Consider the following 16563-nt stretch of genomic DNA (forward strand, 5'->3'; position numbering starts at 1 on the left):
ATAACTTTACTTTAATTAATGTATTTTATTCTTGAATTTCTAAAACAAAAGCCAGTGGGCTTATTCTAAAAATTAGCATTTAGAGATTTTCATGTTTGACCCAGTGACCTCATTATTATTCATGAGATGAGCACCAAAATCACTAGGGTTCTTCTACTCTGTATGGCACATATATGTACCAAGCATGACTTCAATCCAACATGCCATTGTTGAGTTATTGTGTTTACGAGCCAAGGGCGTCACATACATACACACACACACACACCCACACACGCAATCACCATCGCATAGATTCCTTGAGCCTTCGGGCAAGGAATTTTAAAAGCAGTATACTGATTTTCATATCTTAATTAGTAGCATTGTATTTTGTTAAGTTTAATTCATTTAACTAAATATTTTAAAAACTCACTCACCAGTTATTACTGTATTCATCATTACTATCTATAGTTGTATTACACAATGTTATATTTAATAGACATATATCTACATATTTATTAATTATACTTACTACAGTTTCTTGAATCTTTGAGAGTGTTGTACATAGTTTAATATTCCATTAACTTCATGTTCATTCATTTCACTTCCATTATCTGTCTGTATGAACAACTCCTCAATTGATGTTAGGATTGGTAGAGAGAGACCAGAGGAGAGGATAATGTTCCCATCTTCATCAATCTCACTAAAGGACAAGACTAGATTCACACAGTGTATGGGAATCTGAAGGAAAATAATTAATATAATTAATATCATCATGTTTGTTTACAGGATTGATATATGTTTCTAGATTATTAGAGAAACAGAAGCTAAATAGGCTTTAGGAAGGATTTATATTAAGAAAACAAATATTATGGATTGAAATTAGATATTAAAAATGGAAGGATAGTTACATGAATTACCATAGTCAACATCTATGGAGGTGCATGAATAGTGAAGTTGTTAGTTATTTTTCTGATTAATGCTGATATTATCTAATTTAATAAATAAGTTTTGTCATTAACTTTAATGGGCCTATATCCCAACGTTTCAAGTTTTGAATCTCAAATTACGTGTCTGGTATTATTTTGTGTCATATTGCTGTTGTGTCTGCTACGTTTTAAATAATCATTGACACAAACTAGTGTTTAGTTGCAAAGTAAATGTCTCAGTTAACAAGTTACTGAAATATTGTAACAACTCTTTGTTGTTTATTTTTCTAGACTCAATAGGCTCAGTAGTTTATTAGTGTATTAATATTAATTGTTTGTATGTATGGTCATATTGTAAGTTTGAATTCATAAAATAAATAAACTTGTATTGATGTATTTATTCAACATATGCCTTTATGTTTTACTTACGTCATGATTGGATGCTTCCACCAGGATCTCTATGACTGACCTCTGTACAGACTCACTGATGTCTCTCTTGATGGACAAATCACCTGAACACATCTCTGCAATAGTCTGGATGTCATCAGGCTATTGAAAGAATAAACAGTAATTATTAAGTGGAATAATATTAATGCAAACTTGAGACGTTAAGGAGACAATGATATTTTGTGTTAATAGAGAAGATTAATAGATTAATTAATTCAGCAGACATTTAAACAAACCTCAACATTTTGCTGCTTAAAGTTGATTGCTTGCAAATATTATGAACCTTTTCTGTAATATGAACACACCAATCTGATACCATGTTTAAAATGGAAAAAATGCAGCGACGTTGCCCGAGGGGAGGGGGGAGGGGAAATGGGAGCGCTCTCTCCCCCCTTTTAGTACCCCGTAAATAAAATGTATATAAAAGCAGGAAATATCATTAAATCCCTCTTTGCTGCTAGATGGAAGCTAAGCGACCCTTTTCAATCTACGTAGTGCAATACTCTTATTATTGTTTATTCCTGTAATGTGAGAGGCATTTTGGGCAAACATTTTTCTTTGTACATCATGGCGCTCCGTTAAGTGAAAGAATGCTCCCTTTGTTAGAAATGCCGGTGTTAAAATTCTGCGTCCCTCCCCCTCCCCTTCTTTCAAAGGTCTAGCTATGTCCCAGGTATAATGTCAGCTACTGGAGCATTCAGATTGAATCAAACGTAAATTTAAAAACGAATTTAAGCTAGAAATGACAGAAAACAGTTTGAAGCACATGTGCCATAAGGTCATTGCATATTTCAATAATTATGTGATATATGTATAGAAGTAAAAATGGTATATCTGGCAAGAAATAAATCACCTTCACACAACCATATCTACTATAGAGTATCGAGCAAGATCTCGGGAATGAGAAATATGGAATAGTTTTGTCCTTCCTGTGAGAATCACATTTTCTGCCTGCGGAATATTCCATACCGGGAGACAATACACATCGAGAACCCCGATAGGATGATGGCTTTACTTAGATAATTGGCCGCACCTTCTTCCCACCCACCCTAATTCCACTTTACATATTACTATTGAATGCACAGAATACAAATATTAAATATAAAAGTAACAAATATTACCAACCTTGCTCCATTTACCAGATTTGAAATCAAGATAACAGGCTTCACCTGATGATATAACTGTACAAGAATATATGAATACAACTAAATTAATAAAAAAGATAATTATACATAGAACATATGTGATGTGTAATTTAAAAATTGCTTATTATACAACACTTAATTTTATTCCGGCCATTTGATTGGTCAATTGCTCGTCGATTGCATGCAAAATCCGCTCTATTGCACGCTATGAAATAGAACCATGCGTTATACTCTTTTGATAGTACTTTTTTCAATGGTAAGAGCAGAGAAACCTGTCTGTTCAAAACAATCTGTTGCATCAGTGCATTTTACATCCAATTATATCCAAATTTGAAGGTGTTGTATAAAACAAATAATGAATGGTTTCCATTCGTGCAATAGTGCAAATATTTCAAATATGTGCACTATTGCACTCATAACCATTCATTATTTGTATAGTATTCCATATTTCATTTCCATAAGCTGCATTTGCTAACAGTTATATACAATGGAAATGTACGGTACTATCTCGTCAACAAAATTAAACCAATGATGTGTGTGACAAATAACTCACACTGAATTAAATCAACTGATGACAAAGAAGGTGGGCAGGGGGGGGGGAGGGTGGTGAATCCTTTCAATAAAGTGTTCTCTGTGTTCCCTAGGCTAATACCTCTAGCGCACAGTCCTTATTTTTATTCAAATAATTATTTTTTTTAGTATCTAAGGAGAGTAATTTACTATTATTAGTGTTTATGAGTTTACACAAACACAAACATTTAGTTAACTGACCATCGATGGATTTACTTCTTTGAATTCAGTTTCAGGTTTGTATTTCAAAGGCGAGAGAATGTTTAAGAAAACTGACCCTTCCACTTTCATGGAGATCTAAGGGCTGTTGCCTTCTATTGCCGATTACCGGTAGAAACAAAAAGCAAATGTATTTTTCTTCTAGTAGACATTAAGAACAAAAACACAGGGTGAGTCGATTAACAATTGTCTGTCAAAGTCGGTATTATCTCTGTAACATAAGCCCCATATTACGGTTTTTAACAGGACTGCTCTCAATAGACTGTACAATAACTGATGTTTGTTGTCATTGGGACCTTGATTTTAGCCAATCGAGTCTTTAAGGACTGGTATGTTTTGACAAACTTGTGACTAAAGTTGTAATATTCTAGGTCTGTTTATAACAGCTTAGATCACGAATCCTAAGATACCTCTGCATAAAGGTAGAAAAATAAAATTATAATTTTGCCCTTCTTACCCAACCTTTGCAACTTCATGCGCAATAAAGTGAAAAGCTTTGTTCGAAAATGAATGATCTAAATGATTAATAAGGCTAATATAATACCTGACCTTTAACATTCCTTGAACTTGCTTCTTCTGGAATGTTATCTGGCTTGATCGAAGACGGCAGTTTACAGTTACCAAGCCTTCAAAGGGATATACAAGAATTAAGTTACAGTAATAAATGGGCCATTCTGTGGAAAATGAAACTGGCATGAAAAAACTAAAGTGTTCCTCAGGACCAAATGTTTTATAATTTGTTTTATAGGGATACCTCAAGTTTTCTGTTTCATATTTTTTCATTGAAATGACAACCATAACATACTAATTTGCATAAATTTGCATTATTGTAAGTTTTAGCCAAAATTTGTAGTTTTTAACTGTAAATTTGTTTTTTTCTACATGAGTATCTAGAAATAATATTTCAGTTATCAACTATCACATGGAGGCAGCTATACATGAGTTAATTTATTTCATTCCTAAAACAGAGGTTCCTGATCTTCAATTCTTCGTTAATAGTGGGTGCTAATTAGCATAATTTTGATGTCACACACGTGACAAAAATAACGCAAAAGTTTTCATAAAAAGTAACTGATGTGCCTTATGATGTCCACACTTGATATGCAACCGTTCTAGGTAAAGAGTGTTAGTTCTGCAACATATCCAGTCAAATAATTATTCCTACGATTAATTATAGCCTGTAATTAGTCATCACACACGTGACCGATCGTCACGTGTGTGACATTTATGGTCACGTGTGTGACAATGAAGCCTCAAGTTGAGCATTCAACAAAACTAAATGGACTAAATATGGACTAAATATAGCAGACTGGTTTGTTATGTGTGTGTGTGTGTGTGGCCTGACAACAGTGTAATATGCAAATGAAAAAGCTCCATCCAATGAAATTGCAGTAGCACTGTGGACTTGGACTGTTGTTATGTCATGTGTGTATGGCATGACTAGTGTTATATGTAAATGAGGGAAGCTTCATCCAATGAAATTGCAGCATCCATGAACATGCAGAATGTCACACACGTGACCCAACAATGTCACACACGTGACCAAAAAAATCATGGCAGTAAAACTGATTTAAGGTAATTCCTATGGAATATCAACATCAGTGCTGTTCTGTGGTCATTACTAGAGTCAACATTTGCACTGCAAAATTGCATACTATGGAATGAAAATTCAGAATGTCACACACGTGACCGGATTTTTTTAGCTTATGTAGTAGTATTAGTATGCTAATTTTAGAAGTGAAATATTTAGGTGAATTGTCTTATTAGAATGGAAACACATTAAGGTAGTAACATGAGAATTTAGGTTTATCCAGCCCTGTTAGAAACTGAGGAATTTGCCAATGTTTTTTTTGTGCAAAAGAGCCAGTTTCATTTCACGTCACACACGTGACCGACCTTTATATTTCCTCTGCCAGCACATGAATGTTCTGATTTTGGCTAAGGTATATGGTTTTGTAAAAGAGTCCCCTAGTGCATACTTAAGTACTACAATCAACCCAACTTTCTTTACCTAAAAGTAGTTACTTAGTGGTAAAGTGCAGATCTCCCAATTTTTCGTCACACACGTGACCGAGAATGGCCCAAATACATTTAACATGTTATGAAATCAAAGAATATCTTGTGCCATCACGGCAACGGTGAGCTGGATATGAATGGACTGATTTTCTTCCTTTCTGTTGTGAAGCGAGGTGTTTAGAAGGTGTGGATGCATCGGCCCACTTTTGGTGACGATTAATAAAAACAAACATGTGATAGTACTCAAAAAGGTAAAATAACTTGCTAAAACTTACAAAATATTATAATACCAACATTCCAACTTTATGCATCATTCCAAGAATATTAAAATAATCCCACAGTGCTGTGAAGTACAGATTCATAGGCGACCCTGACTATTTTACTTTTACAAAACACAGGTATCTAGACCAAATACCGAATAACTATCACTGAAACCATTGACGCTCATCTAAAATGAATTTAACTAAAACAACGCATCCCTTTACCCTCTCATCCATCAACAAGAAAGTCGTCCAAAAATAATGTCCTATTTTGTGTTTTTGATATTTAACACATTTTAGCATAACTATATGATACAGCACATAATGTTTTGTTAGTTTGAATTTGCTCATTTTATCTTTATTTGTTTGTGGTTTCCCTTTGACTTTGGTTTTAACTTCTAAGGTCAAGCCTTATTAAACTTAATAAAATGAAAATTCTCCATCCCAGACAGATACACCATACCCTCACATATGAAAAAACAACTTACAACTTGATGTTAACTGCAAAGTAACTATTGTAAAGTGCTGAGTAGCAAATTCAAATTTTAAGGTATTTCCCAATTTAAAATTCCTTTAAAGTAGCGTAACACTACAAACTGCACCTTGTTTTAAATATGATTTCGGTAAACTCAACTGGTGTAGAATATGAATGCACGAGACCCTGCAACAAGTCTTATAAAAAATATGTACTTCTAGCGTTAACCCTCTGACTCCCCCCCCCCCCCAACCCCACGAAAGGCATGTAAGGTGATTTACCACTTACCATAGTGTCTTGAATTTTAGTGACTTTATGCCATAGTTTATTAATCCGATCACGTCTTCCTCGCTAAGTTCTTCAGTTCCTCCTACATTGATGTGTATCTTCTGTACTGATGATAGGCTTGATAAACAAAGACCGGACTCAAGTCTGATATCTTCACCGTCAAATCCACTGAAGGACCATTGAAGGTAAAGATGAAGTATAGGAATCTGAAGAATAGGAAAGAAAGATCACAGTTAACTTGTGTTTCCTTAATATTAGACACATGTACAGTAAGCATATAGCAAGAATTTAACATGTATCAAACAAATGACCAAATAATCAACGAACGGCTATACATGTTAATAAACAAGAAATATATACATAAATGATTTGCATTACATAAATTATCTAAGTTTTCACATAATGAACTTCACAATTAACTGATAACTTTAAAAAAACAAAATTGACAGTTATGTTTTCGTATGCACGTTTCATTTCATTTAATGCAGAAACCTATGAACGCCTAACACTGTATCCACGCTAGATATGAACTGTATTTGACCAAACAAAAATGTTATTATGTTTTATATCAATTTACGGAATAATATGAAGAACATTTTATGGTTTAAATCATATCATTTTTATCCAGATTAAATGATTAAGACCCTGCTCAAATGTTGTTCGTTCCGCAGTTATTATAGTTGATCCAGGTGGTACATGTATGTATTATTACAGACAAACCAGCCGAGACCAGACAACGTTCCTGCCGTGAATAGCCCGCTACAATCGACTTCTCTTCACGATAGCTGCAGTTTATCATTTAAAATCTAGTGGAAATGCTGTATCTGATAGTAACGACGTTAACTATTACCTTTACTTTGTAACCAATTTTGCAACATTCACAATATCACATTGTATGCATCAAATATGTTGAGTGATTACATGTTTTTATTCATTAAAATGAAAACCCCCCAAAAAATGATGATAACAAATATATTTTTACAATCGTTTTAAGGTTGGCTCGGAAATAAATAATTTAGCCATCTCCCCCTCGTTATTCTTTCAGTGAATAATTTATTTCCCCTTTTTGCCTATTACTACATTTATGTATTACATTCGCCAATCAATCCGATGTTGGACACTTTCTGCCGTCAGTTGCCCGCGACAATGGACTTCCGTTCCCGGGAGACACAGATGCAGTTCCATACATACCATAATGTATATTCTACATTGAACACTAGCTAGTGAGATGTGGCTATAATGGCCTAATTACTTGTAATTAAAAATATACTATTCACAAGATTATTAGCTTAGTCTAGTACTTCGAAAAAAATAGTCAGTCAGAGAGATACCGTCTAGAAATCCCCTCCCATCAGATTGGCTTATTGATAGACTCTAAGCGACCAAATCAGAAATTATGATTAGAATAATTAGCCAACTATGAGTAACCAAAAGAATGTTTAAGCAAAGAGTGACGATTTCAGCAAATTGTAAAACTACTTTGAAATCATTTTAAATAACGCTTAGAATGATTGTAAGTTGGCCTATTTTAATTATTTATCTCATATTTCCCTTACTTGGTACTTTGTTGGTGCTACTGTATCTGTTATCAATCAGCCAGCACCCATTCACGCTTTCCAGCCTTACAGTGATCTAATATACATCATCGTTACTTTACTGTAATATGTCACAGTATTTAGTAGAGCGAGTAACATCAATAATGGCCAAGTCATACTGTACAATAGTAACAATAAAGGCTTCTCGGATTAAATCAAAATCATTACGACATTTTAAATTCAGTTAGGCCTACTGTATCATTCTGAAACAAATACTCTACTCATTTAACCGTGGATGTATTTGAAGGAAGTTGGCCTAGCCTATGCCTGATTGACGTCCATACGTTAGAGTTAGGAATCGAAGCTATATTGCAACCCCTAGTGATAAAACAGAAACAATGTTACCGTTGCTGATAATCTCCCTTTCAGAATGACTTATAATGCACTCGTATGCGTAAGGTAAGGCTTACAGCGTTCACGTTAATTTCACCTACTTTCAGCTATTTTAATAACATCAGCAAACCACAAACGATATTCTCGCCTAAAAGACGTAAATCCAGTTGTATGTCGCAGGGAATGAATGACACACTAAACGTACACACTGAATGTTACAATAGTAATACAATGTGTACGTACGTAGATCACTGTATACGGCAGGATTGCATGTGCTTTAGAAACAGATGTTTATTCGTTGGAATGTAAAGATGAAAGGAAGCGTCCTGGAATTGTTATTTATTGTTTCTTTAATTGTATATTTGGTGTATGCATAGAAATTGCACTAGTAAGAATACTGACACAGTGTATCGCCGTGTGTATTTAAGCAGTTAAGATACATCTTCAATAAAACAAGTTAAATATAAGTATATGTAACCCACAGAATGTCTACTCAACATAACGTTAGAATAGGGGTTCCCTATCCCGGCATAATCTGTACAGTAGGATAGCGTACCCTAGCCAAGCCTTACCGATACGAAAACGGTCGATAATATTAAGTAAAATATACGATCACTGAATCACTCCAGTGCTACAAGAACTTAACAGGTTAAAGAAAGATATATTTACCTCCAAGTGTCAACAATGTGATTGTCCAAGTGCATCACATGCTCATTTATTACTTAGAACTAAAACTTTCGATAAACTATTCGTGCTTGTTGATTCGTCTTGAAATATATAGTGTGCACGCTAACTGAGCTATTCCCAGCTGGCTATATTGCGTAACACACAAGGACCCTTTGTTCGAGCCGGAAATGACTCATGGCTACTTGCCATGGAACGCACAGATTCCCTCACACTCCCCTGCTAAAACTAAGTTTGTCACCAAACTATTACTAAACAACCTTAAGAGTGAATACAAACATTATACATAACATGAAATACAACTGTTAAAACTGTCCTTAAAGTATTGTAGTAGAGGTACCAGAAAACAACTACTAATGACTTAGGACACACTTCTCTGGAAGAGGCACTTCAGAAAGTAACAGCAATCACTGAAGAGAAAAGGTTAATAAAAACAGCAACAACCGAGAGTATTCTAAAATACTTTCAGCTAAAGTAAAGTTGACTGGCTATTTACAATATCAACGCTGGTAGCCAAAGATTGGAAGGGAGAAGTCCTCTGGAATTTTCTACTGAAATTTTACTAGTAATAACTTTTACTAGTAACAACTTTGAACTGAAACTAAAACTTTTCAGAACTGATTTTGGAGAATTAATAGATAAGGGAACTTATAGAAACACATATTTTTAGAATGTGTTAGGAGTAGAAGACTCTTTTAGGTAAGGGATGCAACTGCGTCCAAAATTTGTTTTGACCTATCATGGATAGACTGCAGTCGCCTGTCTAGACTCTCAGTCGGGTCTGTCTCTTAGAAGTTAGTTTGGACACTTCGTGGCTCATGGTATAGGTTTCTGTGTCTTCCTCTACCAGATCTCATGCTTCGTCGTGGTTGGTCATCATAGTCACTGTCACTGGTGCTACTGTCTGAGTTGGTGGAAGGACGGTGTGGTGGAGAGCAGTCATCATCAGTCGGGGAAACCTCAGGCTCCTGGTAAACGATGGGACACGGCTTTATCTCTCGTCGATGAACAGTTTTCTCTTCACCAGTATTGTCGACAAGCTGTATGGTGTAGTTAGCTTTACCCCCAGGTCTTCCAATAATCTTGTATATGACAGGGCTCCATTGGTCTTGAATTTTGTGCCGTCCTTGAGGATGAGACCGGAGGTACTCTGGTTTGCAATGGTTTGCAATGCCAAAGGTTTTTCCTGAGCATCCCTGTCATATCTAACCTTTCTCTTGGCAGCTTCACTGGTCATACGCTCCCCTGCTTTCTGGTATGCCATCCTCATGGTTTCAGCGTGATTTAGTAACCATTCATTAGTTGGACTGTCATCATCAGAGTTGGCATTGAGCAGGAAGTCCACTGGAAGTTTTGGTTCTCTGCCAAACATAATGTAGAAAGGCGAGAATCCTGTCGACGGGTGTTCCGCAGCATTGTATGCATACAGCACTTCTGGTAGATGTTCGGACCATCTCCGTTTGTGGTTTGCAGGTAGAGTTCTCAACAGGTCATGGAGAGTACGATTGAACCTCTCCACCTGCCCATTTCCTTCAGGGTGATAAGGAGTACTTCTTGTTTTCTTTACTTGGTACATGGAACATAGGGAACGAATTAGTGATGATTCGAAGTTTCTGCCTTGATCAGAGTGTACACGCTGGGGAACTCCAAACTTGGTGAACCATTCTCTCACCAGTACTTTGGCTGTTGTCTCTGCGGTTTGGTTCCTGGTGGCTACTGCCTGTGTATATTTGGAGAAAACGTCAGTCATCACCAAAACATTTTCTCGACCAGTTGTGTCCTTCTCAAGGATGGTGAAATCGATTGCCAACATTTCGTTCGGCCTGGTAGCGATCATGCTCCGCAGCGGCTCTTTAATTCTAGGACCCATTTAAGCTTTAACACAACGGTCACATTGGTCACACCAAGAAGTAACATGTTCAGTCATCTTGGGCCAGTAACATCTACTCCTCACCAATCCAAGGGTTTTGTTAGACCCTTGATGCCCAGCCTGGCCATGACATGCTACAAGGACATCATTCCTGAGAACACGTGGGAGGATCAGTTGCTTTTGCTTGTCCTCAGTGACCCGGTACAGTAGCCCATTAATGGTCTTGATCTTGTTCATCTGCCGACACAGCAGTACAACATCTTCACTCTCATGTGCTCGTTCGTAAGGAGTAGGTTTTTGGTTGGTTGTAATGTAGTGCAGGAGTCGAGCAATCGACTTATCCTTCTGCTGTAGTTCTGCTAGCTGTGTGTTGTCATAACCCGGGAACATAGGTAAAGACGTAAGGGCACTGACATGTACTGGATTCTCTGTAGTAGGTGCCCGTTGAAGGTTGGCAGGAAGAGTAGTCATTCTGGCTGTATGCACATAATTAGCAGATGAAACATGGTTATGTGGAACTTTATCCACAGGTCTCCTGGAGAGGGCATCTGCCGCTTGGTTGCTTTTACCTGGTTTGTATGCCACAGAAAATTCGAAAGCTGCCAAAGCTCCAACCCAGCGTTGACTTACTGCATCTAGCTTAGCAGACTTAAGGTGGGCAAGAGGGTTATTATCAGTATAGATAACAAATGTTGAGCCTAGCAGATAGTCTCTAAATTTCTCTGTTATCGCCCACTTCATCCCCAGGAGTTCAAGTTTCATACTGGAGTACTTCTGCATGTTGCGTTCTGGTCCACGCAAGGTCCTGCTTGCATAAGCTATGACACATTTTTTTCCGTTTTGGACCTGTGACTGGACTGCGCCCAATCCAAGGGAGGAGGCATCAACTTCCACTTCAAAGGGCAACTTGAAATCAGCATAGGCCAGTATTGGTCTTGAACATAATTTGCTCTTCAGAGTGTCAAAAGCTTGTTGATGCTCTGTCTGCCAGGTAAATGCTGCACGTTGGTTGTTCTTCCTTTCTTTCAAACAGTTAGCAACAAGGGCATGCAAAGGTCCAGCTACTTTAGAAAACCCAGGAACAAATCTCCTGTAGAAGGAACATAAACCAAGATATGACCTAAGCTCCTTTACATCTTTGGGAGTCGGCCATTTCTTCACAGCATCTACTTTCCCTGGATCTGTCATTACTCCATCTCGTGTCACAATATGACCCAGGTATTTCACTTCAGGTTTGAACAACTCACATTTACTTGGTTTGATTTTTAGTCCAAACTTCCTTAACCTATCAAAGACTAGTGAAAGGTAAGTGAGATGTTCTTCGAATGACTTGGAATAGACAAGGATATCATCCAGATAACAGAGAACGCACTGAAAGAATTGGTCACTCAGGCAGGCTTGCATTAGGCGTTGGAAAGTTCCCGGTGCATTACATAACCCAAAGGGCATTCTGTTATACTCAAACAGAACAAATGGTGTGGTGAAACTAGTTTTATATCTGTCGGCTTTGTCAACTGCCACCTGGTGGTAACCAGCCAAAAGGTCTATGGAGGAAAACCACTCTGCTCCATGCAGTGCATCTAACGACTCATCGATCCGAGGTATTGGGTATGAATCCTTAATGGTCTTCTCGTTGAGCCTGCGGTAATCCACACACAGCCGTAGTGAACCATCTGTCTTACGGACAAGGACGATAGGAGAAGCAAAGGGACTAGTACTTTCCCTTATAACTCCTGCACCCAACAACTTTCCGACATGTTCCCTTACTTCCTCTATTTGTGGAGGAGGAATTCGTCGATATGGTTGCTTGGTAGGAGTTTCGTCTTTCAGGTAAATTCGATGGGTAACCTTGTCTGTATAACCTAGATCAGTGTCTGAAGCAGCAAAAACATCAGAATTCATCCGAAGCAGATTCTCTGCCTGTTGCCGTTGCTCACTGGAAAGACCACTCCAAAGTAATTTTGACACTTTGGATTCTGCATCTGGTTCTCTGTCCATCTGGATGTAGTTGATGTCTGCATTGAGCCTATTAATTCCCTCGAAGTTGACACTGCCATCATCAACCATTGTTGCATATTGGAGTTTGCCAAGAGGTGCTCTAGGGTTAAGCCACACTTCTTCTTCGGAAAGGTTTACTACCTGAAGATTGAGACGACCTTTACAGGCAAAAGTCAAGGTGCAGCAGACGGACACACCAGCAGGTAGGTTTTCCACCGGCTCCACAATAACCTCAGCAGCCTCTGAACATACAGGACCTGTCACTGGCACTACAATGGCAGATCTAGCTGGAATTCTGACCTTTCTACTTCCTGCAACTTTGACAACACCCTGGACTACTTTGGCTTTTATCTGAGGTTGATGAGTTGAAGGCAATTCCAAAAGTTGTGCAAGCTGTTCTGGGGCGCAATGGTTCAGAACATTCATTCCTATAAGCATACATCCCGGTTTGGCTAATCTAACTACCAGAATGCCCCGCTCAGGGATTGTAATGCCCCCAAGTTGGACATCTGACAGGAAGAAACCTGTATAAGGAATGTCTGTATTGTTGGCAGCTCTGAGATTCAACCAGTTCAACTGTACCAATGGAAGGTGCCCAAGATACTCCTGGAAGGTCTGCTCAGGTATTATAGTGACCTGAGAGCCTGTATCTATTACAGCCTCTATCTCCACATCCGCCAACTTCACCGTCACGATCGGCCTGTTCCCCACCAATGCTGTCTCTGAAATCGAGCCTAACTTTAAACAGTTGTCACCCAGTACATGGCTCCTGTTGCTGGGTGGTTCTAGTTTGACGCACTAGAGCTTACCACTACAGGACTAGGACATTCACTGGCGTAGTGTCCCATCTCCTGGCACCTTCTGCATCTAATCTCTGACCTGTCTCGTTTCGGTCTTTTGGTGAATGTTCCCTTTCTGGCAGATTGGTCCTCCAGTCTCTCCAACCGTGTATTGAACTCGAACTGTTGCTTACGCACAGCTTCAACTGCTTCGGTTTGTTTAGAAATGGCTGATGAAAGGCTTTCCAAAGTGTCAGAGAGCTTGTCTCCGACTGTCTCAGCAAAAGAAACAGCTGCCATCCTCTTGTCATGGCTGGGAGACTCATCTTCCCCCATAAAGGGCCAAGTCTCTAAGTTGAATGAAGGACATGTGACCTTCATCTTTCATCAGTCTCTTCAACTCTCTGCGTAGGGTTTTGTCTCGAAGTCCATCGCAGAACTGTTCCCTTATGGTTTTCTCTGGATTGGGGACATCGTCAAGGGTAGACAGCTTTTCTGCCTGCGCCATTAATCTGAAGGCGAAGTCAGAGGTGGACTCTCTGTCGCCTTGGGTACAGTTGTACACTCGCCTCATCAGTGAGTCAAGAGTGTACCGTTCTCCGAAGGTTTTTTGAAGGACATCTAGTATCTTGTCAGGGTCGGAGGTCAGCTGACTAGGCCGGTGGCATATCTCTCGACGTGCAGGACCATCTGAGCAATAATGAAATCTGCAGCACTTGCTCCAGTCAGCCTCCGCAGTTTCATAGCCGTCTTAACATCTTCTACAAAGCTTTCACCTGACATCCATCAGATCCAGAGAAAGATCGGAGCTTCTTCTCCGGTGGAAGAACATAAACGGTGTTGGGTTTCTCATTTTGTTTGGTTGCTTTGGCCACCTGTAGCTCCATCGTCAGCTCATCTAGTCTCCTCTGGATCTCCCTCACTGCCTTTCCAGACATCTTACTTCACCACTACCCTCTTGATTTGATTAAAATTTTCAAATTTTGCCACACATCCCACTTCTGACACCAAATTGTGAGGATGTAGTAGACAGAAATAACAACGGATTTTGTGTTTCACCAATGGTCTGGTGGCACCATGTATTTAAACATGAAATTAGATATAATTGGTAAAATCAAGAGGGCAGTGGGTAAGACTCAAGAGAAACCCCCTGACACACTGCAAAGAGAAGAAGTAAAAGTGAAAAACAGGAAAAATGACTATACGGTATATACGCACTCTAGAGGTAAAATATTAACGTCACCTAAGACCAAGGCCAAAAAGGTGTACATGCACGGACATCGTTATGACATCTTTAACTTAACTAGCAGTGGTATTAATCCAACGTATAACAATACATAGTAGAAGTAGCTGCGACTATTACGTCCCTGACACGTCTGTCAATAACAACAACTTAATACTAAACAAAAGGGTATTGTCTATATACGGCTTAACTACCAAACATATATACTGCTTTAAGTTATAACATTTTAGTAAAACAATACTAGCTCGGATAGTGCATGGCGAAATTAATACAAACCATTGAATTTGGTCAAAGGGAAGGAAAATATCTTAACTATTATGCATACTATCACTTTAAGGCTATAACTGTACTATCCCTTTAAGTGGGTAGTCATGACCTTAAATATGATAAGAGAAAATATCTCTAAAGTCTTAATGGTTAAAAGTAAAATAATGAGAAAGAATACTGATAATATAGAAAAAGCACTTAAAAATATAGATGCACATGGTGAGGCTATGCTGTTATGTTACGTTAGGTAACTACATGTTATGAACCTCATTCTGTATACATATAAAATACTATAAATTTAACGTTACATGGGCGCCGCCATCTTGGCTGAAACAGAGGGCGCTCTCCCAGAACATAATCTCAACCTCGTGTATGTGAGCCTCTTACGTAACTGGCTCCTAGAATTATCTCTATAATCTCTATAATACATTCCTTTCAAATATGAATGTGAAATCAACCCTTAAGTAAAACCTGTAGATTATTTATTAAGATACATCTTCAATAAAACAAGTTAAATATAAGTATATGTAACCCACAGTATGTCTACTCAACATAACGTTAGAATAGGGGTTCCCTATCCCGGCATAATCTGTACAGTAGGATAGCGTACCCTAGCCAAGCCTTACCGATACGAAAACGGTCGATAATATTAAGTAAAATATACGATCACTGAATCACTCCAGTGCTACAAGAACTTAACAGGTTAAAGAAAGATATATTTACCTCCAAGTGTCAACAATGTGATTGTCCAAGTGCATCACATGCTCATTTATTACTTAGAACTAAAACTTTCGATAAACTATTCGTGCTTGTTGATTCGTCTTGAAATATATAGTGTGCACGCCAACTGAGCTATTCCCAGCTGGCTATATTGCGTAACACACAAGGACCCTTTGTTCGAGCCGGAAATGACTCATGGCTACTTGCCATGGAACGCACAGATTCCCTCACATAAGATTAACCATTGAATAACACAAAACCATTTATCCTTCTCTCAGATAGTGCCCGAAAAATTATCAGTATATTTCCTGAATTTTCAAAGAAATATTTAAATATATTTTCTGCAGAGTAGGTTTTGGCCTACCGCAAATCTCAGAATACTGTTAAGACCTATACTGCCTATGTAAAAATACAGTGTCGGGGATATGTTGTAAATGGAGTATGTTTTTGACTATCTGTACAATAAGTTCTATATATGTTAATAGACTTGAATATTCTATGCTTAAGTTATGACCAAAAGGATAACCTAATTTACACTAAGGGCAATAGGTCTAAGCTAGACTAAGCCTGTTTTCCTAGTATTGAATTGTAAGTGATAAGTCCTGGACATCCTAGCCGTCATTCCATGTTATTCTGGCATGTGTATTTGTCGTTAGCAATACAGTTTTAAGTAAACTGGGGTGGTGATAATTTTTGTCACTAGGCTTACAGTCATATCCCATCTGATAAGACGGCCGAAGTTGGTCTAG

The 16563-nt window shown here is 38.1% G+C and overlaps 1 protein-coding gene across 5 annotated transcripts in view; it reads right to left on the reverse strand.

Annotated features, from left to right (window-relative positions):
• Nucleotides 1-16563, reverse strand: part of LOC139983699 (uncharacterized) — a 53357-nt gene that overhangs the window by 13024 nt on the left and 23770 nt on the right. For 2 of the 5 annotated variants that reach the window (XM_071997428.1, XM_071997430.1), the window contains 5 exons: nt 6326-6531; nt 3836-3912; nt 2478-2533; nt 1335-1454; nt 509-717 (listed from right to left, as the gene is read on the reverse strand). In XM_071997428.1, the coding sequence (XP_071853529.1) occupies nt 509-717; nt 1335-1454; nt 2478-2533; nt 3836-3912; nt 6326-6531 (668 nt within the window). Of the gene's footprint in view, nt 1-508; nt 718-1334; nt 1455-2477; nt 2534-3830; nt 3913-6325; nt 6532-13594; nt 14743-16563 lie in introns of those variants that run through there. The other 3 variants (XM_071997431.1, XM_071997432.1, XM_071997433.1) reach the window with 3 other exon arrangements.

Source organism: Apostichopus japonicus, chromosome 16 (genome assembly GCF_037975245.1).
Source record: "Apostichopus japonicus isolate 1M-3 chromosome 16, ASM3797524v1, whole genome shotgun sequence".
NCBI lineage: Eukaryota > Metazoa > Echinodermata > Holothuroidea > Aspidochirotida > Stichopodidae > Apostichopus > Apostichopus japonicus.